The sequence below is a fragment of the Ictidomys tridecemlineatus genome, chromosome 3 (assembly GCF_052094955.1).
Source record: "Ictidomys tridecemlineatus isolate mIctTri1 chromosome 3, mIctTri1.hap1, whole genome shotgun sequence".
In the NCBI taxonomy this organism is placed as follows: Eukaryota; Metazoa; Chordata; class Mammalia; order Rodentia; family Sciuridae; genus Ictidomys; species Ictidomys tridecemlineatus.
In genome coordinates this window covers 34,006,247-34,030,206 of record NC_135479.1, presented here as the reverse complement: position 1 = coordinate 34,030,206, position 23,960 = coordinate 34,006,247, and the positions used below count along the sequence as shown (strand labels likewise).

The 23,960-nt window shown below is 32.3% G+C and overlaps 1 protein-coding gene across 3 annotated transcripts in view; it reads right to left on the bottom strand.

Moving 5' to 3' along the window:
• The window catches only part of Brip1 (BRCA1 interacting DNA helicase 1), a 136,760-nt gene that overhangs the window by 72,141 nt on the left and 40,659 nt on the right, over positions 1–23,960 (bottom strand). For all 3 annotated transcript variants that reach the window (XM_078042361.1, XM_078042362.1, XM_078042363.1), the window contains exons 8-14: positions 20,001–20,222; positions 14,899–15,098; positions 11,488–11,620; positions 10,355–10,509; positions 6,912–7,077; positions 6,660–6,800; positions 2,534–2,695 (exon numbers count right to left, since the gene is read on the bottom strand). In XM_078042361.1, the coding sequence (XP_077898487.1) occupies positions 2,534–2,695; positions 6,660–6,800; positions 6,912–7,077; positions 10,355–10,509; positions 11,488–11,620; positions 14,899–15,098; positions 20,001–20,222 (1,179 nt within the window). The remainder of the gene's footprint in view (positions 1–2,533; positions 2,696–6,659; positions 6,801–6,911; positions 7,078–10,354; positions 10,510–11,487; positions 11,621–14,898; positions 15,099–20,000; positions 20,223–23,960) is intronic.

Here is a 23,960-nt window from a genome sequence, read left to right as displayed (position 1 = left end):
TACTTTGTATTTCCATTTTTACTCAATTCAAAATATTTCAGAAAAAAAATGGCTGAAAATTCCCCCAATTTAATGAAAGGCACAAGTCTACATGTAAAGAGGCTCAATAAACTCAAAGGAGGGTAAACCCAAAGCATCCCAAACCATGAGACATAATTAAACTGTATAAAGCCAAAGTTAAAGCTTGATTCTTGAAAGAAGCAAGAGCAAAGAAATATCACATCAAAAGGATCCTCAATAATATCATCAGTCAGGCTCTCCTCAGAAATGTGGGCAGCCAAAAGAGCTAGGGAAGGTTCAATCCCCAGTACTGTCAAGATACACACACACACATAACTGTCAGAATTATCCTTTGAACATGAAAGAGAAATTATGACAACATATCCAGACAAATAAAAGCTGAGGGAATTCATTCTATTAAACCTGCCCTACAAGAAATACTAAAAGGAATCCTTCATTTCAGAATCAAAGGACTGTAAGGGTTGGGAGTGAGGCTAAGTGGTAAAGCACTTCTCTAGCATGCACAAGGCCCTGGGTTCACTCCCCAACACCACAAGATAAAATAAAAGAAACAGATATGTTGGAATTCCATTAAAACAAAATGAATCAAAGGACTCTAAACAGTAACGTCTATCATTAGAAATAAACAAAGATCAGCAGTAAATATAAGTACTGGCAAATATAAATTCAGTATTATTATAATTTTGGCTTATAACTCCATTTTTTGTTTTTCTATAGGATTTAAAAGACAGATACATAAAAATTATAAATTTGTCACTAGGCACAGATGAAATCTGCAACATCAATAACATAAAGATAGGGGGAGCAGTTTAGGAGTCTATATAGTTGAAATCAGGTGGGTATCAATTCAAATCAAATTATTATAACTTTAGGTTAATATATATATATATATGGTTAATATCTATAAGCCCCATGGTAATCACAAAGAACTATCTATAGAATATATATATAAAATAAAATGAGAAGGAAATGCTAATGTGTCACTAGAAAAAAACATTAAATGAAAGAGAAGTGTTGATAGAGAAAGTAGTGGGGGAAAACCTATAATGCACAAATAAGATCAAAAGAAAAATGGCAGAAGTCTTTTGTTATCTGTAATTGTTTTATGTATAAATATATTAAATTCTCCAATCAAAATGTTGATACTAACAATTAAAAAATTTAAAAATCCATGATCCAAATAAATTGACTCTAAGAGATTCATATTAGATCTAAGACTTGAAGGTTAAAAGAGAAAAGGAAGGCTGGGGATGTAGCTCAGTAGTAGAGTGCCTGCCTAGCTGTATGAGAACAAGGTTTCAATCTCTGGCACTGCCAAAAGAAAAGAAGGGACGGAAGGAGGGCTGGAAGAAGGAAAGAGTTAGTCTATATAAATGGTAACATCACACTTAATGATCTTTCCCCATACCTATAAGGAACTCAACATCAATATCAGTTTATGCCACTTCAAGATAGTAGTGGAAGTTCTACCCAGACATAAAAAAGAAATATAAGGTATACAAATTAGAAAGGAAACAGTAAAATTATCTCTGTTCATAGAGAACATGATCTTATATAATAAGAAAACCCTAAAGATTACACCCAAACATCCCTCTTAAAGGAAATGAATATTCAGCAAATTTATAGAATACAAGATAACCACAGAAAAATAGTTGCTTTTTTATACACTAGTACTAAACAACAGAAAAGGAAATTAAGAAAACAATTTCATTTACAACAACATAATAAAGAACAAAATACTTGGGGATAAACTTAACCAGAGAAGTCAAAGACTGTTCACTAAAAACCTAAACACTATAAAAGAAATTAAGACATAATTCAAAGGAAAGACATTCTATGCTCATGAATTAGAAGACTTACTTTTTTTAGGATGATAATAATACACAAAGCAAAATTTATCCGTAAATGCACACAGAATCTCAAAAAACTCAACATCTTGAAAAAGAACAAATGCCACATTTCTACAATAAAAGTTGACTTAGATTTTAATAAAATGTGATATTATTTTGGCAATTATATGTGGCTTCAATGCTTTGCATAGTGAGAAGACCAAAATATACCATATAATTTCAATTTAACTAAAACAAAATAATTAAAAATCAGAGTGACTCTAAAAACAAGAAAAAAGTCTCTTCTGGCCAGATACAAGAAGCAAAATAATGGACAACAAAGAAATCTGAATGTGAATGAAACATTTAAAAGTATAATTTGTGAAAATGAGAAAGAATACTCCTTTCCAACAATGAAAATACCAACTTGCCTCTAAAAATAAAAATCATATACACAAAAGTAGTACTCTTATATAACTAACATTACTTGCAGACTTTTATTCTCTTAGACTTTTAAGTAAATAATGATAGAACAATCAAGAAGTATCTTAATAAGTATATAAAATAATATACGATTTCAGGAAACTATAATTATTACCTTGTCACTTCTCACTCTAGGAAGTTTATCATGGTAATCCTACCTTATCTTTTCAGAGGCAAAGGAAACAATAATATTCTCTTACCTTATATGATGGTAAAAAACACAAAATTCCGTGGCTCACAGTCTGGCATACAGATAACAAAAGTGCTCCCACTTCATCCTGGAACTCAAATGTTTCGGTATGCTGGAAGGTAGCACAGAGATTCCGACCCTTAGGGCCTGAACCAATGGTACCAACCCAAACCTAGAATGCAAATACTTAAATATTAGAGTTATGCTTGAGGCAAGAAAATCAGTACTTGGGTGGAACTATTTACATATATAAAAAGAAGATCAAGCAACAAATTTAGCAGAAATTTATTTTAAAATTGTTGGGAGTTTTCTCTATTGTCTTTCGTTGCATACGATTATGTTGATGTCAATTCAAATCAGATTAAAACTTTAGGATAATATCTGTAATCCCCACAGATAACCACAAAGAAAATCTAAAAAACATACACAGGATAAGAAGAGAAGGAAATCACAATGTGTGAGTACAAAAAATTAAGTCAAAACAAAAGAAAACAATGATGAAGGAAATAAGAAAAAACTGTCAAACATATAGGCTTAGATCACTCAATTCTCTTAAAAAGGAAATTATTTGAAAGCAAAAAATGTCTCACTTATCTCTACTTTTTCAATACCTTTCTAAAAATTAAGCATATAACAAGTATTTGTGGTTAAATAAGTGAACACATAAAATTAATAAATTAGGTCTATATATCAACAGAGTAAGATAATTCCAAAATATTGGTAGCGAAAGCTGGTATGATTTGCCATAGGTAAGTCTAAATCTTAACAGGAACTATTTTCACAAATTCACTGGTATTCAAAGATACTCAGACATAGAAAAGCAGACCCACCAAATTTTACATTTATTTGCAAGTCATCTACATTCATAGATCTAGCTTTAGTCTGGTTATTTTAACTGGAAGAAAGAACAAACTGTATTAAGAATCTAAAGACAACATAATAATAGAGATTGCTGAAAAATAAAATATCCTGTATTTTGAAATTATATGAGATTGAGATACATTTTACAAGGTAGATCTTATGGGTACCACTTTAACCAAATCAACAAGTATTAAGACAAACTGATATTATTTATCTCTTGATATGAAGCAAGGGGAAATAGCAATGTTAACCTCCACAGTATTCTTGCTCAATCATAAACTTATGAGTAAACATTAAAACAAATCCAGATCAGAAGATATGCCTCAGACAACTGGACACTTAAATCTTTAGAAATGTCTTGAAAAACATTAAAAAAAAAAAAGGCAAGAGAACTATTGTAGTAGAGACTAAAGAGATATGAAAACTAAATGCAACATAGAATACTTAATTGGACTCTGGATTAAAAATAAATATGAACAATTGTAAAAAAAATTGTTAATAATATTGGAAAAAAATTTTGGAAATAATTAGAGAATATGAATACTGACTTTATTGTATCAATATTAAATTTACTTGTGTATTATCACAGTATTTTGACTATGTGAGATAACATGTTTATTCTTAGAAGACACATGCAACTTTTTTTGTGTGTGTGTGTGTGTGTCTGTGTGTGTGTTACTGGGGGTTGAACACAGGGCCTTGTGCATGCAAGGCAAGCACTCACTCTACCAACTGAGTTATATCCTCAGCCCGAAACATGTAACTTTTAAGGGCAAAGTGTCATGATGTCTAGAAATTACATTTAAATAATTTAAATAAGGGCTGGGGTTGTGGCTCAGTGGCAGAGAGCTTGCCTCCCACATGTGAGACACTGGGTTCAATACCCAGCACCACATAAAAATAAATAAATAAAATGAAGGAATGTGTACATCTACAACTAAAAAAAAAATAATTTAACTAAAATGTGCAATATTTATATCTTCCAATATTTATCTACACATTACTTATCTACCAAAGTGTAGGCATACACGGAGGGAAAGAGGAAGACAGGGAAGCAAATATTACAAAATGCTAACAATTTGATGAATCTAGGTGAATAATAGATACTTACTACATCAATACCATATTTCAACTTTTGTGAAATTTATAATTTTTCAAAATAAGAAGTTGAGGGAGCCAATGAATGAATGGATAAGATATATAAGATATGGCAAGTACATAAAATAAAATAAACTACTATTCAGCCTTCAAAAGAAAATTCTGAAACATGCTCTAAAATAGATGAACTTTGAAGACAATATCTAACAATAAACATCCTTTACAATATTATGCCAAGTAAAATAAGTCAGTCACAAAAAGATAAACACCTTATGTTCCACAGATATAAAATATCTAGAGTAACCAAAGTCATAGAAACAGAAAGTAGAATGATGATTACCAGGGTCTGGTGGGGAAGAGGAAATACAAAGTGTTTAATGAGAGTAGGCATTTGGTTTTGCAAGATGAAAAGTTCTTAGACTGGTTGTACATGTATGTGAATATACTTAACAAGACTAAGTTGGACACTGAAAAATGGTTAAGATAGCCAGGCATGGAAATGCACACCTGCAATATCAGCTGTTTAGGAGGCTGAGGCAGGAGGATTGCAAGTTTAAGGTCAGCCTGGGCAACTTAGTGAGACCTTGTCTCAAAATACAATTTAAGAAAACATCTGATTATGTAGCTCAGTGGTAGAGCACTTGCCTAGCATGTGTGAGGCTCTGGGTTCAATCCTCAGTATAAACAAAACAAAACATCCGGACAAGGTGGTGCAGGCCTGTACTCTCAGCAGTTTAGGAGACTAACTCAGGAAGATCTCAAGCCGACCTCAGCAACTTAGGGAGGCCCTAAGCAACTTAGTTAGACTCTGTTTCAAAGTAAAAAATAAAAAGGGCTGGATGTAGCTCAATGGTTAAGTGCCTGTGGGTTCGATCCCTGGTACCAAAAAAAAAATAAATAAATAAAAATAAATAAATGAGTAAAATATGATAAATTTTTGTTGTATATTTTACCATAATTAGAATTAAAAACTGTGGGGATTTTTGGTACCAGAGATTTAACCCAGAGGTGCTTAACCACTGAGTGAAATCCCCAGCCCTTTTTGTTTTGAGATGGTCTCACTGAGTTGCTGAGGACCTCACTAATTGGCATGCATCACTGTGCCTGGCATAAATAACTATTTTTAAGTTGTCGGAGAGTATTATAGTATGACAGAATACAGCTGCACACTTTGAATTATTATTATTATAATTCAGTGATATAACAGGTTAAATGGACTTTTGTGCAATAGATTGAAAACATCGTGTGTTGGGGGAATTATTGTGTAGCTGGGATTATAGGCATGTGCAACCAGCTGAGAACATAATTAATTAAATTCTACAATAACACTGTTATAAGAAAATATAACTTCCTATATTTATTTGTGCCTCTAGGGAAGGTATATTGAAATGTGGAACCTGTATTCTTAACATCATTACTGTTTATTGTAATGTTTCTCAACAGGAACGTTTGGGATTTAGAAAGCAAATTCTCAGGGAATGATAGCTTATCATTCTAGGCTCCCAACTACTAAATGTCAATAGTTGCTTCCAAGGATAGCAAGAACCAAAACTTTACTACATATAAATCAGTGTACACAGTTTTATAAAAAACTAGTATTCTATTAGGCACACAAATGGTATTAAGCATATAACTAACCACTTCATAAAAAGGAGTATATGGAATAATAACAAAATGACAATTCAAACATTTCTAAGAAAAAAGATATTGTTATAATAAATTAAAATACTAAATCATAGGACTTATATGAGTATTTCTAGTTCATTTCTGTTATTCAAACATATACCTAACACTTGCTAAATGCCAGGTATTAATCTAGGTATAGAAGAAAAAGGGAGACATAAAAAGAAGAGTAAAGATACACCATAATCTAATGGAAAAGAAAACACAAAAGTAATTTACTGTAGTTCCTACAATAACAAAGTCCAAATAATCTTGTTTTTAGATTTTATAGAAAAAGAAAAAGTTATTTAACTGAATAATTTGTAATACAGCCTTTACATTCAAAGTTAATGAACTAATTAGTATTTCCTTTTATTAACAGGTTTTCTTTCATTATAAAGCTTAAATGTGAATTTCCTGTCAGGGCTTGTTTTTTGGCAATTCAGGTGCCTTCTAATTTGGAATTACACCGAGGTTGAAAATACTGTGAGCCTTAAAAAAAAAAAAAAACTAACCTGTGAGTTATTAATGACATGATTAGCCTCTAGTTGGATAGCAAATGTAACACCAAGCTCTGATGAAAAGGATTTCATTGGTGACAATGTACCAGATGTCAAAACAATTGTCCGAACTTTGCCATTAATATCTGAAAAGGCCTAAAAGAAGACATTAGATATATAAAATCTTCTTTAAAAGAGTTGAACACATTCATTTAATTGTTGGCATTTACTAAGAAGAGAAAAATTTCATTTACAACACAAGCTTACCACAGCTGGATTTAAGCACCAAAAGTTTAGCACACGAACTGCAATTTTCTGTCGTGAACGTTTCTTATTTTTTGGTGGAGCAAAGAATCCATTTTTATCTGAAATATCAATCTGATTTGTCCAGGAATAAGTCTGCTGAATAGCAATTTTATAATCATCTGCAAATCTGAATGCAAACAAATGCTAATTAAATGACAAAACATTATAACATACAATGACCCAGCTATATTGCACTACAAAAACTGATGATTATATTAAAACTGAATTGTGCAGGGTGTGTTGGCTCATCCTAGTAATTCCAGAAGTTTGAGATGTGGAAACAGGAGGACGTCAGCAAGTTTAAGGCCAGCCTGGGCAACTTAGTGAGGCCATCTCAAAATAAAATTTAAAATAAGGACCTGGGCCAGGTGCAATGGTGCATACCTGTTATCCCAGAGGCTCAGGAGGCTGAGACAGGAGGATCCTGAGTTCAAAGCCAGCCTCAGCAATAGCAACTCAGTGAGACACTGTCTCTAAGTAAAATACAAAATAGGGCTGGGGATGTGGCTCAGTGGTTGAATGCCTCCGACTTCAATCCCTGGTATCCAAAAAAAAAAAAAAAAAGACCCAGGATGTATGTAGTTCTGTGGAAGAGAGCTTGCCTAGCATACTAAAAGCACTGTATTCAATCCCTAGTATCACCACCCAAAAAAAAGAAACCCAGAAAGAAAGACTCAAATGAGAGAGCTGGCTTCCCCCCTCAAAGACAACATTCTCTCCACATGAACTAAGCTAACTTCAATAATTCTGATGTAAATTAAGGCATCAGATCAGAATCTGCCAATGCTTTTGGGAAATATTAGAAATCATCTCTCTTTCCCTCAACACACATTTCTCAATTCCATTCTTAAATATTACATAAATCATGGCAGAACTAGAATTAAAATTCAGGCCTCCTACCTCAAGTCAGAGTTCTTTATACTCTCTACTATATAATTTGTTACAAACCAAAACAGTATTATAGATAAATAAACTAAAAGGCAGGTTAAACTTTTAAATTACATGAGAAAATAATTTTTATTCAAAGTTTAAAAAATGTTAAGCACATAGTTTTTAAGTCCCTTTAAAATCTGGGTTGTCTTCATCTTTTTTTAATGAAGGTTCTGAAGCAAAAGATATATGATTCCATCCAGTTTATAACCTCTTTCAATAAGTCTATAAAATGCCCTAGGTTTAAACAGAACAAAATGTCCTCATTTCAATAATTCACTGCTAATTCACTCCTAGAAAGAGTGATGTCAAAGTTTAAGTCAGGGTTGCAATAAGTGGAGAAAATTTTATAAAAATGCCAGGAGCCCTAAATACAAATCTCTAGAAGAAAGCAAAGGGAAAAGCTTCATGATATCAGATTATAACTTCCTACATGTGACACTAAGAGAAAGGCAACATAAGAAAAAATAAATAGGTAGATTTAAAAAAATCTTTTCTGCTCAAAGAACACTAACAAGACGTTGAAAAAAACAACACAGAGGATAGGAGAAAATAACTGTATATATATATATGATACAGGACTAATATCCAGAGTATACAAAGAACTATTACAACTCCATAATAAACAGTGAACAATTAAAAATGGGCAAAAGACATAATAGATATTCTCTATAGAAGATACACAAGTGACCAATAAGAATATGAAAAGATTTTCAACATCTCTAGTCGTTAAGGAAATACAAATTAAAACCTCAAGGAAATATCATTGAGTAACCATATATCTTTTAGTATCCATTAAGATGGTGTGTGTATGGTAGTAATTAAAGAGTGAGCCCACGGGATCTTGACTACCAAGCTACACTCCCAGTCCTTATTATTTTTGACACAGGGTCTTGCTAAATTGCCAGGGCTGATGAAATCTTCCTGCCTCAGCCTCTGGAGACACTGGGATTACAGGTGTGTGCCACCATGCCTGGCCCATTAGGATGACTATTATACAAAAAGTGCAAAACAGTAAACATTAGCAAGAATGCAGAGAAATGAGAACCACTGTGCATTACTAATCGGAATGTAAGATGATGCTATGGAAAACACTATGGCAGGGCTGGGGTTGTAGCTCAGTGGTAGAGCGCTTGCCTAGCATGTGTGAGGCACCAGGTTTGATTCTTAGCACCACATACCAATAAATAAATAAAATTTAAAAATTCATCAACAATGAATAAAAATGTTAAAAAAAAAAAAAAGAAAACACTACAGCAGTTCCTTTAATGTAGGATGTAATCCTACATCCTAAATGTAGGATTATCATATTATCTTGCAAATTCTACTGCAAGGTAAATAATTCACCGAGAAGAACTGAAAGCAGGACTCAAATAGATACTGTACACCAATATTCATAATAGCATTATTCACAATAGGCAAAAGAGAAAAAACCCAAATGTCCAATAACATAAAAATGAATTAGCAAAATATGGTAATATACATACAATGGAATATTATTCAGTCATTAAAAGGAATGAAGTTTTGATATATGCCTCTACAAGGATAAACCCTGAAAACATTATACTAAGTGAAGTGAAATAAGCCAGATACAAAGACAAATATTGTAGTACTGCTCTTATATGGGAAACCTACAAACAGCAAATTCATAAGATGAAAGTACAATTACCCGGAAATTCAGGAAAGGAATCTAGAGTGTTGTTGTTTCATGAGTACAGAATTCCTGTTTGGAATGATGAAAAATTACTGGAAATGGATGGTGGTGATGACTGTAAATTGTGAAAAATCTTAGGGCATTCAATTGTATACTTAAAAATGATTTTGATGGTAAATGTTATGTTTATTTTGCCACAATTTAAAAAAAACACTTTAAAAAATGCTGGAAGCAAGTAGTACTATAACTTGGCAAGGTAGGATGAATTAGCTGTATTTTATTTTCCACAATTCATAAAGGAAAGTTTTCTACAATATAGGAAAGAGACTCTGACACTGGTAAATGCATATATGCAAGTTATACTTAAAAGAAAATGTGTTGAAATTTAGCACTGGAGGACCATAAACTGAAAGATGAATTAATTAACATTTATTTAATCATTTCAATATTCATTTTAAAAAAATATTTTTTAGGGAGGAGTTCTGAAGATTGAACCAAGAAATACTTTATCACTGAGTTACATTTCCAAGCCCTTTTAATTTTTTGAAATAGGGTCTCACTATATTGCTAAGGCTGGTCTCAAACTTATGATTCTCCTGCCTCAGCCTCCTGAGTCGGATATAGATGTGAGCCAGCACACCCAGCTGGGTTGATCTTTTTTGATCAATTAATCTGAGTCTGTGCCAATAAGTAAAGAGCAAATACATCATAATAACTGTACCACTATTTTACCTAATATGTTAAACACATACTGGTATCCAATAAGGAATTAGGTCAATATTTTTAAGATGAAAAGTACAGAAGATATATCTTCACTTACCTGCTGTTTTGCCTAAACAGATAGTCAAGCACCATAAAAAGTCCTTTGAGCATTATTTGAGTTGAAGCACTAAGAATAGGTACTTCTCTTGCCACCTCTTTACCATGAACTGGTGGGAGTTTTTCTTCTTTTTGAAGAACAGTAGAAAAATGCTCCTGTAAGAAATTATCATATTTCTCATGAAGAATGGGACAGGGTGAAGAGAGAAACTTCCATAAAGTATAATGAAACATGTTTTAAAATTTTAGGTTTAACATTATTAATACACAGTGCTAATTTGGATACTCATATTAACCAAATACTCCTCAGAGTCAAAGATACTCTAATAATAAATTATGCATTTCAGAAGTTCAATTCTTCCTCAGATTATTAGAGTACTATTTAGTGCCCTTCAGAAGTAATAAACTAAATAAAAAGGCAGTAAATTGTTCCTCTAATGGCCTTCAAAAATTGATATTTGCACTAAACATCTGAATTATTTCTAGGAAATAAATCTGATGTTAAGAATAATATGACTCTATATAAACAAAATTTAATTGACTCATAGAAATAATACATGCTAAAAACAAAACATATGCTAGGGCTGGACTTACAGCTTAGTGGTAGAGCAATTACTTAGCAGGTGTGAGGCACTGGGTTGTTCGATCCTCAGCACCACAGAAAAATAAATAAGTTAAATAAAGGTATTGTGTCCATCTACAACTAAAAATATTTTTTTAAATGATCCTTAATAAGGATCATAGTTCCCAAAGATCACACATAATCTCTAGCCATGAATCTCACTCAGGATTATAATTTCCAAATTAAGATGAACAAAGTATGAGTTTCTTTTCATTTTCATTTTCCAAAATGTTAACTTTTTATAACTGACAAAATAAAATTTCCATATTGACTTTTTTAGCTTTGAACAAGACAATAAATCCCTTGAAAACCTTATTTTCTTCAAACCAAATAATGCTATTTTTTTTACTCATAACCTACTTATGCCATCACTTAAATATTTTCAGATTAAGCTAATAAAATTTTTAAACAATTTTTTTTTATAAATTCTGGGTAATTCACTGGATTTACTCACTATTAAATCAATTCTAGTTCATTAAATCAATTTCAAAGGTAGAAAAAAAGAATCTTACCTGCAAAATGGGAAAAGTAGAAGTAGTGATGCCCATTTTATATAAGTTTAAGAGCATTTCATTTCCACTCCATATTTTACAAGATGATTCATAATCCCTTTCTACAAGATGTTCAGAGTTTGCTTCTAACCAACTAAAATAAAATAAAATAACTGTCAACCAGAATCATCCTTAAATGCATTATTTAACAACACAAGAGAATTGTTACTGTCACATTTGTATTTCTTAAAGCTCCTAGGACATAAGTGTGGATTAATTAACACATCTTTAAAAAATGCATGTTTGGGGGCTGGGGTTGTGGCTCAGTGGTAGAGCACTCGCCTAGCACATGTGAAGCACTGGGTTCGATTCTCAGCACCACATATAAATAAATGAATAAAATAAAGGTCCATTGACAACTTAAAAAGATTTATGTGTGTGTGCGTATGACCTATATATATGTATATATATAAAAAAACTAAAAAAATTTATATATATATGTGTGTGTGTATATATATACATATATATAAAAGGACTAAAAAATCCATGTTTCATACTATAAAATAAACCTTAAAAAAATTAAGCTTTATTCAGAAGAAAGTAACATACGTGATTTCCCAGCTGTATTAATGGATTCACACTGTTTTACTGACTTATTCTCTCTAACTGAAAGCCATGTTTAGGTGGTTATCCCAAATACACATAAGAAGAAATGTAAAACAATCTAATAAATCAATATACTACATATTAACACAAGAGAATTATCTGAAAATATATAAATGTATTTATTGACATACAGACACATTTGTACATTCAATAACCATATTTCAATACCTATTTCACACCAGAAATTATTCTGAGTAGTAGAAATTATAATACTACATAGAATAGCAAGGTCCTTATTCTCACAGAAATTTTACTCTACTAAAGGGAGACAAAAATAAATGCAGAAATGAATACATAAACAAAAAATACCTGATAGTGGTATATAATATAATGAAAATAAATTAGGTTAATATAACCTAGTTGCTACCTTAATTTGAATGTCTATAATATTCTTCCTAAAGTAACATATTTTAAAAATTGAATGCAAAAGTATCCAGTCATGGGGGGTAGGGGGGTATATTCCAAACAGGAGGGAGGTATACCTAATGCACATTCTCAGGTAGTTAATACATGTACTTCTTGGAGAACCTGAAAGAAAGCCATGTGGTTGTGACAAAGGGCAACAATAAGCCTTTAAAGACACTTAATTTCGTTCATATTAAGAGAAATAAATGAAAACTACATTAGGATTCCACTTTTTAACTATCAGGCAAGGAGAAAAAAAACAACTTCCGTACTCACAAACACAGCTAGTAAAAGCATATATTAGTTCTCTCCACTTATCCACTGATTGTATAAATTTCAGCAATAATTATTGAAACTACAAATAGAACTATGCTTTTGACTCAACAATTCAACTTCAAGGAATTTTATAGATGTAATTCTCATACACATGAAATGGTATATGTTCAAAGTTATTAACTACAGCAATGTACTATAATAGCAAAAGACTAGAAACAACTCCTATAATACTGTGAAATATATATTAGGTCTTATTCCCTGTTTCCTGGCATACAACTCCTAAAATCCTTGGACTCTTCAAAGTGATAATATCTTTTTGTTGAATGATAGAGACTATCACCAGAAAGATCAAGATAGGACAGGTAGGTTGTTGAATTATGATTTAATCAATCATGTATGTATAATGAGGTGTTCAAAAGGACAGGGTCTGGAGAACTTCCTAACAGTTAAACTACAAGGAGGTTCCCAGAGAGAAACACATTGGGATAGAGCATAGAAGCCCCATACACTTTCTCCCATACATTGACCTACACATCTCTGTATCCTTTGTAAATTCTTTATAATAGACCAGTAGTAAATGTGTTTCCTTGAGTTCTGTGAGCTGCTTGAGCAAATTAACCAATCCCAAGAAGGGGATTATGGGAATCACAATTTATAGCAGTCAGTCAGAAGCACACATCAAACAACCTGAAGCTCACAAATGATATCGAAAGATAAGGGTTGGGAGCAGTCTTGGGATTGAGCCCTCAACCTGTGGAATCTCATGCCATCTCCAGGCAAATAGTACTAGACTTGAAATGAGTTTAATTAAAGGACACCCAATTAATAGTCTAATGCTGCAGAACTGCTTGCTTCCTTGCAGGGAAAAATCCTCATACCTCCTAGAGCCATAGAGGCTTCTGTGCTAACTGGTGTGACAGCAGAGGAAACACTTTTTTTCCCAATACAATTCTTTCTATGAATCAGAGGCTAATTAAGAAAATTATTGTTATCTATTCAGTGCAATTCTAGACAATTATTTTCTTTTGTGTGGTGCTAGTGCTCAAACTCAAGGCCTTGTGCATGCTAGATAAGTGCTCTACCACTGAGCTACACGACCATTCCTAGGCAACTATTTTTTAAAATTACAAACACTTCCTATATCTTGATGCAGAAAGATCTCCAAAATACACTGTTAAATGAAAAAAAAAGCTGAATTAAGGAAAAAAAGTCCATCTAGGATACCCACCATTTATGCAAAAAAAAAAAAAATGATGACTAAGAGAATATATTTATATTGGCTCATATATACATAAATGTGCCCTGAAAATAAACTTGTTTAGAAGAACAGATACTAAGCAGATAGAAGATAGAATGGAAAGAAGGCTTTTACTATGTAAATTTGCAAGATTTTCTGTTCAAACCATGTTACTTTATAATATTCAAATTTTTAAAAAATACATAATGCAGTAAACAAAATGTCACAATACATGGAATGAAATGTAGAGTTAGAGGAGGTTTCTCCTGAGATAACTAGATTCTAGATCTACAACTTAAAGTCTAATATAAGGAAAATTATCTAATGTAAATTTTAAGAAAATTGGCACTAAATCTATTATTTAAGTATACTGAAGTCTTGGTTAATTAAAACCCATCAAACTAGAATCTTATTGAAACTGAAGGAAAAGTAATAAATAAAGTCACGATCCAGAATTTTATAATATATTAAATATGCCTAGCATGCATGGGGCTCTGGGTTTGATCCCCAGCACCATAAAAAAATAAATAAAATAAATTAATCAAAACCATGTTTTCTATTCAATGTTCTACACACAGCAATTGGAGCTGTTGAATTATCCTGCTAAATTAGGAATGGCATTCACAATTATTAACTTAAAAAATCAATTATGTTCATTATATTCTTTTGACAAAGACAAAAGATTAGACTAAGCTTTTTTATTTTTTTAACCTTACTTAGTAAGGAACAACCCATTTCCCAAATAGCCCAATTAAGCATAGTTTGCTAACTTTAAAATACCCTCCTGTAATCAAGCATATCTTTACTACAAAGCCAACCCAAATAAATTAATAGACAAATACTCTTACTTAATGAGGCTATAGCACACAGCTCGAAGGGGTTCATGGTCTTTCTTCCTTATATTATTGGTAACCAAAATATCTAGTTCATCTCGAGCAAACCGAAGCTGAACTTCTGTCACACTGTAACTTGCTGATTCCCGAGCACAGTCTTCAATGTTATGAGCTTCGTCTAAAATGACAACCTGTTCTTTCAGATTTATATCCATCTATAAGATAAAAGAATTTTCCTATAAAACATTCAGCAAAATTGATTTAACAGCAGCAGGCAAGAGATTTCATTTAAAAATTCACACTACATAAGCAAATTATTCTAGGCCTTAAAACTTCTGGAGCACTGAGGTCAACTGAATATCAGTTTTACTTGGTAGATTTTCCCATTGTTTTTACCCTCAAAACATTTTGCAGGGGGCTGAGGTTGTGGCTCAGTGGTAGAGTGCTTGCCTAGCATGTGTGAGGCACTGAGTTAATTCTTAGCACCACATATAAATAAAAATAATAAAGGTCCATCAACAATTTAAAAAAAAACACTCTATAAACCTATCAATTAAAAAAACACATATTAAGGAAGTATGGATCAAGGTACTACTAACTATATGGAAGGGTTTATAAAATCCCATGATGAATATGTTTCTAATGTAATTTTAAAACAGAGTACAGAAACTTTCAAAGAAAAATAACAACGTAAGATTCAAATGAGTCCCTAAATACAACATAATAAAATAAAGTATTATATCTGTTTCATTTTAGTCTTTCCTACAATCCTTCATTTTGAGTACTGTTCTTCCTCAACTCCTATGTGATGCTGGTAGGACAATTTGTAATAAGGGACATCACCATTCTCACAACAGGGGTAAGGCTCATAACCTAGGGGTTAAATAACATATTCCATCCCTCTATGGTCTCAGTGACTTGGTCAAGGAATGTAATGCGATCCAGGGCCAACCATAAAAATTTGAGGAGACAAATAAAAGAGCATGTTCTTTTCTCTAGATAAGCTAGCTGCTTATGGTTATCTTTCTTCCCACAAGAAAAGAGCTTGTCTGACAATAAAGTCATCACAAAAAGGAGTCAGATATTTTTTGTAAACTTTTTTTTTATGGGTTCATGTCACCTGCAATTGAAATGAGTCCTGACTAATAATACAACAAGGAAATGCCAAAAATCAATTGCCAATGAGATAATAATAATATTTTGAGACAATAATAATACACACAGAGCTGAAATGACTGATAAAGAATCATGGAAGAATACAAAATAGACTGGGGGTTTTAATTATGAGGAATTGGTGACCCTATTACCAAAACTATTATACAGATTCAATGCAATCTCATCAAAATACCAAAGATATTCTTCACAGAACTAGAAAACACAGTCCTAAAATTTCATTTAGTAGAATAAAAGACTCAAAATATACAAAGCAATCCTGAGCAAGAAAAGTGATGCTGGAGGCATCATAATACCTGATCTCAACCTATACAACAGAGCTGTAGTGACAAAAAACAGCATGGTACCAGTATCAAAACAGACACGAAGACCAATAGAATAGAAGACCAATAGAATAGAAGACACACAGCACACCCACATAGTTACAGTCATTTGATACTTGACAAAGCTGCTAAAAATACATGTTGGAGAAAAGCCTTTTAAACAAATGGTGCTGAGAAAACTGGATATCCATATGTAGAAGAATGAAACTAGGTCCCTAACTCTCTCTCTGCACAAAAATCAAATCAAAGCAGACCAAAGACTTAAGAATTGGGCTGGGGATGTGGCTCAAGCGGTAGCATGCTCACCTGGCATGCGTGCGGCCCAGGTTCCATCCTCAGCACCACATACCAACAAAGATGTTGTGTCCACCAAGAACTAAAAAATAAATATTAAAAATTCTCTCTCTCTCTCTCTCTCCTCTCTCACTCTCTCTTTAAAAAAAAAAAGACTTAGGAATTATAACAGAAACTTTGCAACTACTAGAAGAAAAACCTCAACATTACAACACCTTGGCACAGGCATGATTTCCTTAAAAAGACCCCTAAAGCTCAAGAAATAAAATCAAGAACCCATAAGTGAGACAGCATCAAATTAAAAGGCTTCTGCACAGCAAAGGAAATGATGAAGGGGATGAAGAAAGAGGCTACAGAATGGAAAAAATCTTTGCCAGCTACTCTTCTGATAGGGAATTAATAATGAGAATATATGAAGAACCCGGAAAACTTAACACCAAAAAAAAAAAAAACAAAACAAACAAACAAAAAAAACCCACCAAAAAACCCTCACAAATAGCCCAATCAATAAATGGGCAAAAGAACTAAACAGATATTTTTCAAAGAAAAAATACAGATCACCAACAAATATGTGAAAAAATGTGCACCCTAGCAACCAGGTAAATGCAAATCAAAACTACATTGCCATCTCACCCCAGATAGAATGGCAATCATCACTACAAAAAAAATTAATGTTGGCAAGAATGAGAGGGAAAAGGTACAATGGAATACTGCTGGTAGGACTACAAATTAGTACAATTACTATGAAAAGCAGTATAGGAATTCCTCAAAAGAACAGGAATAGATTCACAATACTACTTAGCTATCCTACTCTTCAAATTTTTCCACAAGAACTAAAACCAGCATACTCTAGTGAAACAGGCACATCAATGTTTATAGCAGCACAATTCACAATAACCAGCTCAAGTGCCTGGCAAGAGATGAATGGATTAAGAAAATGTGGTATAAATACACAATGGAATTTTACTTGGCCATAAATAAGAATGAAATTATAGTATTTGTTGGTAAATGAATGAAACTGGAGAACATCACACTAAGTAAAATAAGCCAGACTCAGAAAATCAAGAGTTGAATGTTTTCTCTCTTATGTAGAATCTAGAACAAAATAAGAGGGAAAAAGAGAAAGCAGAGTTGGATATCATAAAGACAGAGGGAATCAGTGGAGTAGGAGGAGATCCAGGGAGAGAGAGGAAGGACAGGAAAGGGAAGGAAATGCAGAATGAATTTGACAAAGTTATGCTATGTACACATATAAATATACTACAATGAATTCCATCTTTATGTAAATCTATAAAGCACCAATTATTAATAAATAAATGCCAATAGAGTAGAAGAAGGAGGATAGCAGAAGGAAGGAGGATGGGGGAGTAAGGAGGGGAGGGAAAGAGGCTGCACTGAGGACTGAAATGGAGCAAACTAAATTCTATGCATGATGCATATATGATTATGTCAAAATAAACACAACTATTATATATAACTATAATGTAATAATAAAAGCATTTAAAAATGAGCATTTGGATTAGGACAAAGAAAGAAAGGGCACAGCATTATACTTCAACAGAGGTATCATCAAAACGAGATACATAGGAAAGAACAAGGTATCTTCAGGAAACTGTAAGATAATTTAAAAAAAATTTTTTTAATTGTCAATGGACCTTTGTTTTATTCATTTATATGTGGTGCTGAGAATTGAACCCAGTGCCTCGCACATGGTAGGCAAGCACTCTGCCACCGAGCCACAACCCCAGCCTCTATAAGACAATTTTTGAAGGGTTCGAGTTGAGTATTTTAGTAGAGATGTCTGAAAAAGTATCTTGAATGTCAATCTAACAAATATGGACTTCATCCCAGAGCAAAGAGAGCAATGGGAGATTTTTTTTTCCAATTTAGATTAAAGGAATTTATTACTTCACTTATAACTTACATACTTTCTCCCCTCTGGTCTGTCATTCTCTGTATATCTTCTCAGTGCTTATAAATGTACTTAGATTATTTCATCTTTAAAAAAATTAATTTCTTTAATAATTCTACTCACATAATCCCATAATTCTATAGGTATTCTTATTCATCACATTTGAATTCCAAAGGGAATTTTTAAAACTTGTCATTCTTTGAAAAATTAATTACTTCTTCCATTATGCTCCATAGCATTTTCTATGTGCCTTTATTCAAGCATTTGTTTCAGATAATAATTTTATCCACTGGTCTGCCTGATTATGAGAATGGGAACTCCACTGAGATAAGGATCATTTTTTATTTGTCCCTTAAGATTTTTAAATTAGAAAAGGATATGACAAAAAAAGAAGACGACGACTGGTCTAGCATTGATACAACAATGGCTCTGAAGGAAGACAATGAGTTAAAAGGCAACAATAGTCTGGTGCAGTGGCTTACACCTGTAATCCCAGCAGCTGGGGAGGCTGAGGCATGAGGATCATGAGATCAAAGCCAGCCTCAGTAAAAGCGAGGCACTAAGCAACTCGTGAGACCCTGTCTCTAAATAAAATACAAAAGAGAGCTGGGGATGGGGCTCAGTAGTTAAGTGTCCCTGCATTCAATCCTTGGTACCAAAAAAAAAAAAAAGGCAACCAATAAGAGGTAGGATCACAGGGGTACCAGTAGGGGTGGCAAACACAATACCACTTAATTTTAAACTTAAAGAAATAGAAAGCTAGTAAGTAGAGTCAAACCTAAAGAAAGAAATAACATTTCAGTATATCAAGTTATTTACTTTTTGTTTTACCTGTTGTAACTGAATTTCTCTAAGAACAAAGCAAATAGAATCTGAAGTTCATTCTCAAAAGCTCAAAATACCTAATTTTCATAGTATGTACATTCTCTTAATACAAGTTCATCAAAACATATTTTTTCAGAAACAAAATTTTAAATAATTCTGACTATTCACTAGAATGGAAAGTTGGATATAAATGGGTCTTAAATGGGGACAACTGGCAACGCCTAGAGGCATTTTTGATGGTCACGATTGTAGGGATGGTGCTAACATCTAGTAGGTAAAACCTGGGATGCTATCAAACACCTTACAATAAACAAGACAACCCCCCACAATAAAGAATTTTCAACCCAAAATGTCTACTGCTAAACCCTGCTATAATCCCACTTCAATCCCTAAATCCTTAAAATTGCTGTTATTTTGAAAATTCATTTTTTAATACACCTTAGAATGTTTTTAGTACTCTTTATGTAAATATATTAACAGAATCTGAATATAAAAAACAAAGACATTAAAATATCTAAAAGTTTTGCATTCAACATTTATATCCTCTTAAGTAGAAAAAAAAAGTTCTATATTTTTACATATATACTCACACTTTCCCTTATTTGTGCATCTAGAAGATAGTTATAGGGACAAAAGACGATGTCAGCATCTCCTATCAGTTCTCGAGCTGTGTAATATGGGCATGCCTTTAGTTTTTTCCCCAGGCTTACAAGTTCTTCTATATCCCAGGCTTTGCACATCCCATGAAGAGTCTGTAATGTGTGTTGATCACTAATTTTATGAACACCATGATAGAAATAGCAGGATTTTCCCTAAAAACAAATATGCATAATCAAAATATGAACCAATATTGGGATAGAAGGAAAATATTAGTTCATTTCAGAATTCTAGGAACACTGTTAAAGCCACAATGTTTTATGAAACACCATATTTAAAACTGGAACTTCATATTCGCTTGTTGCTAAGAGATGAGGTCCCTCTATGTTGCCCATACTCCAGGGCTCAAATAATTCTCTTGCCTCACCCTCCTGTTAGCTGTTACCACCACATCTGGCTACAATCACAACCATTTTAAAGAAACAATAGTAGTTGACTCAATAGTAGTTGAGATAGAGCTCCTGACAAGCTAAATTCCTGATATCCCATATTCACTTTAAAAAAATATTTTTAAATTATGTTTGTTGTGGTTTTGTTTTGATTAAAGTGATATTAGTGGGGCTGGGGATGTGGCTCAAGTGGTAGTGCACTCGCCTGGCATGCGTGCGGCCCGGGTTCGATCCTCAGCACCACATACAAACAAAGATGTTGTGTCCGCCGATAACTAAAAAAAAATAAATATTAAAATTCTCTCTCTCTCCCTCTCTCTCTCTCACTCTCTCTTTAAAAAATAAAATAAAATGATATTAGGAATAAAATATTTCTGGAAGGATACAAAGAAAAATGGTGTCACTTGTTGCTTTTAAGGAAGAGAATGAAGGAACTTGGGCACTGGCATAGGAATGATTTTTCTCTATAGACTCTTTTGTACCCTTTTGTGTGTGGTGCTGGGGATCAATTTTGAGTTGTGTAATAGTATTCAAATATAAATGAGAAGGAAGAAAGATAGGCTGGATCATTTTGGGGGATAAACTTAAGATCACTACAAAAAAAAATCAGAAAATACAAAAGGATATCCCCCAAAACTCCTATATTATAATCCCATCACACAAAAATGTACTATTAACATTTTGATGTATTTTATTTTGTATTTCTTCTCTACATGTTATTTAAAGATAAATCTCTACAATGCAATAAGAATAAAATTATCCCCAGGAACTGAGGATTATTAACAGTCTAACCAAAATAAATAAATATTTTTATTATTTTTCTCTGCTTATTTATTAAATATGGTATCAGAAAACTGCTCTTATAATGCCAGGTATTGTTTTATTGCTATATAAATATATGTATATACATATATATATATGCACACACATATGTATATAGTTACATTTTTATTCATATATAATAGATATTAATTTAACATATCTGTATATGCTAAATTAATGTGTCATAGTTCATTAATCAGTTTCCTTATTACCAGACATTTAGACTATTATCAATTTCTGCTTTAAAAATAATGCAGTAAATAACCTCATGTCCATTTCTTTTTTTTTTTTTAATGTGCAATAACTTTTTTAATTTTTTTTTTGGTTATAATTAGTTGCACATGACAGTACAATAATATTTCTTAGTACATATTTTTAGAAATGGCCTTATGGGATCAAAAATAATAAAGCATTTTTAGGTTTCTTGAAAGCATATCACCAAATTACCTATTAGAAACTATATTCCATTTTACTTGGCCCATTTCCACATTCTTAACATGACTGATATTATCTTTTATTATTTGTCTATTTTAAAAGTGAAGAATAACATTTTCTTGTTTCTATTTGTATTTTTCAATAGTTTCTAGCAAGATTTAATATTATTTTGCCTGAATATTCACAAATTCAGCAATGTGGGACATGGTGGTACACACCTGCAACCCCAGCTACTCAGGAAGCTGAAGCAGAAGGATCACAAGTTCAAGACCAGCCTCAGAGATTTAGTGAGATTATGTCTCAAAACAAAATGAAAAAAATAAATAAATAAAATAATGGACTGGAGATGTAACTCTGGGTTCAACCCCTAGTATTGCAAAAAAAGTAAACAAAAAAGTTCAATGGTAATTTCTATTTCTTTCGTTACATACTGAGATCATTTTATATTCTATTATTGGAAGTAAAAAAATTTTATTACATGTATTAATAATAAAAGAAAGGTGTTTGATAAAACCCCGTCCTAGCAAGTGTATGTTATATGCTATTTAAAAATGTACAAAATTAGTACAAATATAAATACATACCATTTAGTAGAAGAATAAACTTCTAATAGTAGAAAGTACACAGGCAATTTGTCAAATTTTCAAAATTTTAAATTTTACCATTAATATATTATATATTGCATATATATGTATATAACATATACATAATATATATATATAATATATACATGCTATACACACACTAAATATATACATATGTACACAAAACACACAAATTGTACTATTTAACAGATTTAAAAAACTGAAAACAAACCTAATGCTACCACCTACAGCATCCATGTTAAATAAATTATGGTAAATTCACACAGAAGCTATAACTCTAAAACGAGTTAGATTTGTCTGTGTGATAATGTGTTCAGCTTCCTGAAGACATGTTGATGAAGAAAAATAGATACTGAATAATGTGCATAAAATTATTAAGTTCATAAAGCTGTTATTTTAAATAAATGAGCATAGCCAAATACAGTGGCACATGCCTTTAATCCCCAAAACTCAGAAGGCTGAGGCAGGAAAATTGCAAGTTTGAGACCATCCTCAGAATAAAAATTTTTTTAAACCTTTATTTTTATTTATTTTTTATTTGGTGCTGTGGATTGAACACAGGGCCTCGCACATGCTAAGCAAGCGTTCTACCGCTGAGCCACAACCCAGTCCCCATTCTCAGAAATTTAATGATGCCCTAACCAACTTAGTGAGACCCTGTCTCAAAATAAAAAGATAAACAGGCCTGGGGATATAGCTGAGTGGTAGAGTGCCTCTGGGTTCAATCCCCAGTACCACAAAAGAAAAAAAAAAAAGTAAAGAAAAGAAAAAACAATAAGTATGCATATATTATAGCAAATACATTTTCTAAATGTTTTGCCAGAATATACATAAAATTTCACAGTAGTTTCCTTGAAGTAACCACTTAAGGGGCCAGGGGAATTCCTTTCTTTATTTTATCCTTTTCTATAACTCTGGATTTTCTAACCATATTTACATGCATTAATTTTCTGTTTCAAGTATTCAATAATAAGTGGTAGAATAACAGGTCATTTCATTTCTACTAATTCCATGTACTAATAAAAAATTAAAGATGATTTTGAAGTAAAAAATCTCTCTCAGTATATCCTTAACAAGTGAAAATATTTACACACACACACACACACACACACACACACACACACAAATTATCCATAAATCATCCAAAAGGAGAATGTTTTGAAAACATACACACATTATGTACATTCATATGCCCAATTGCTAGAAACAGAGTAAACCTACAAAGAAGACAAGACGCTCTCAAAGACTAGTACTAGAAGTACTAGAAGACTAATACTTCCAAAGTTTTATATTCAGCCCTGCTCAGAGAAAGTACCTGCTACTTCTCCAAAGTATTAAAAATAATTAGGAGGAAAGACCTCTCCTAACTATATTTATTTAGTTCATTTTTACATTATTTTTCATTTACTTTGTCTAACATCTACTACTCTTTTTTTTCCCCTTTACACTGTGTCAACTTCCCCATACTTTAACAACTCCTTCAGTTTTATTTCTAGTGTAAACAAAATAGCAGTGGGGGGGCTGGGGTTGTGGCTCAGTGGTATGAGGCCCTGGGTTCGATCCGCAGTACCACATAAAAATAAATAAATAAAATAAAGGTATTGGGTCCAACTACAACTAAAATATTAATTAATTAATTGAT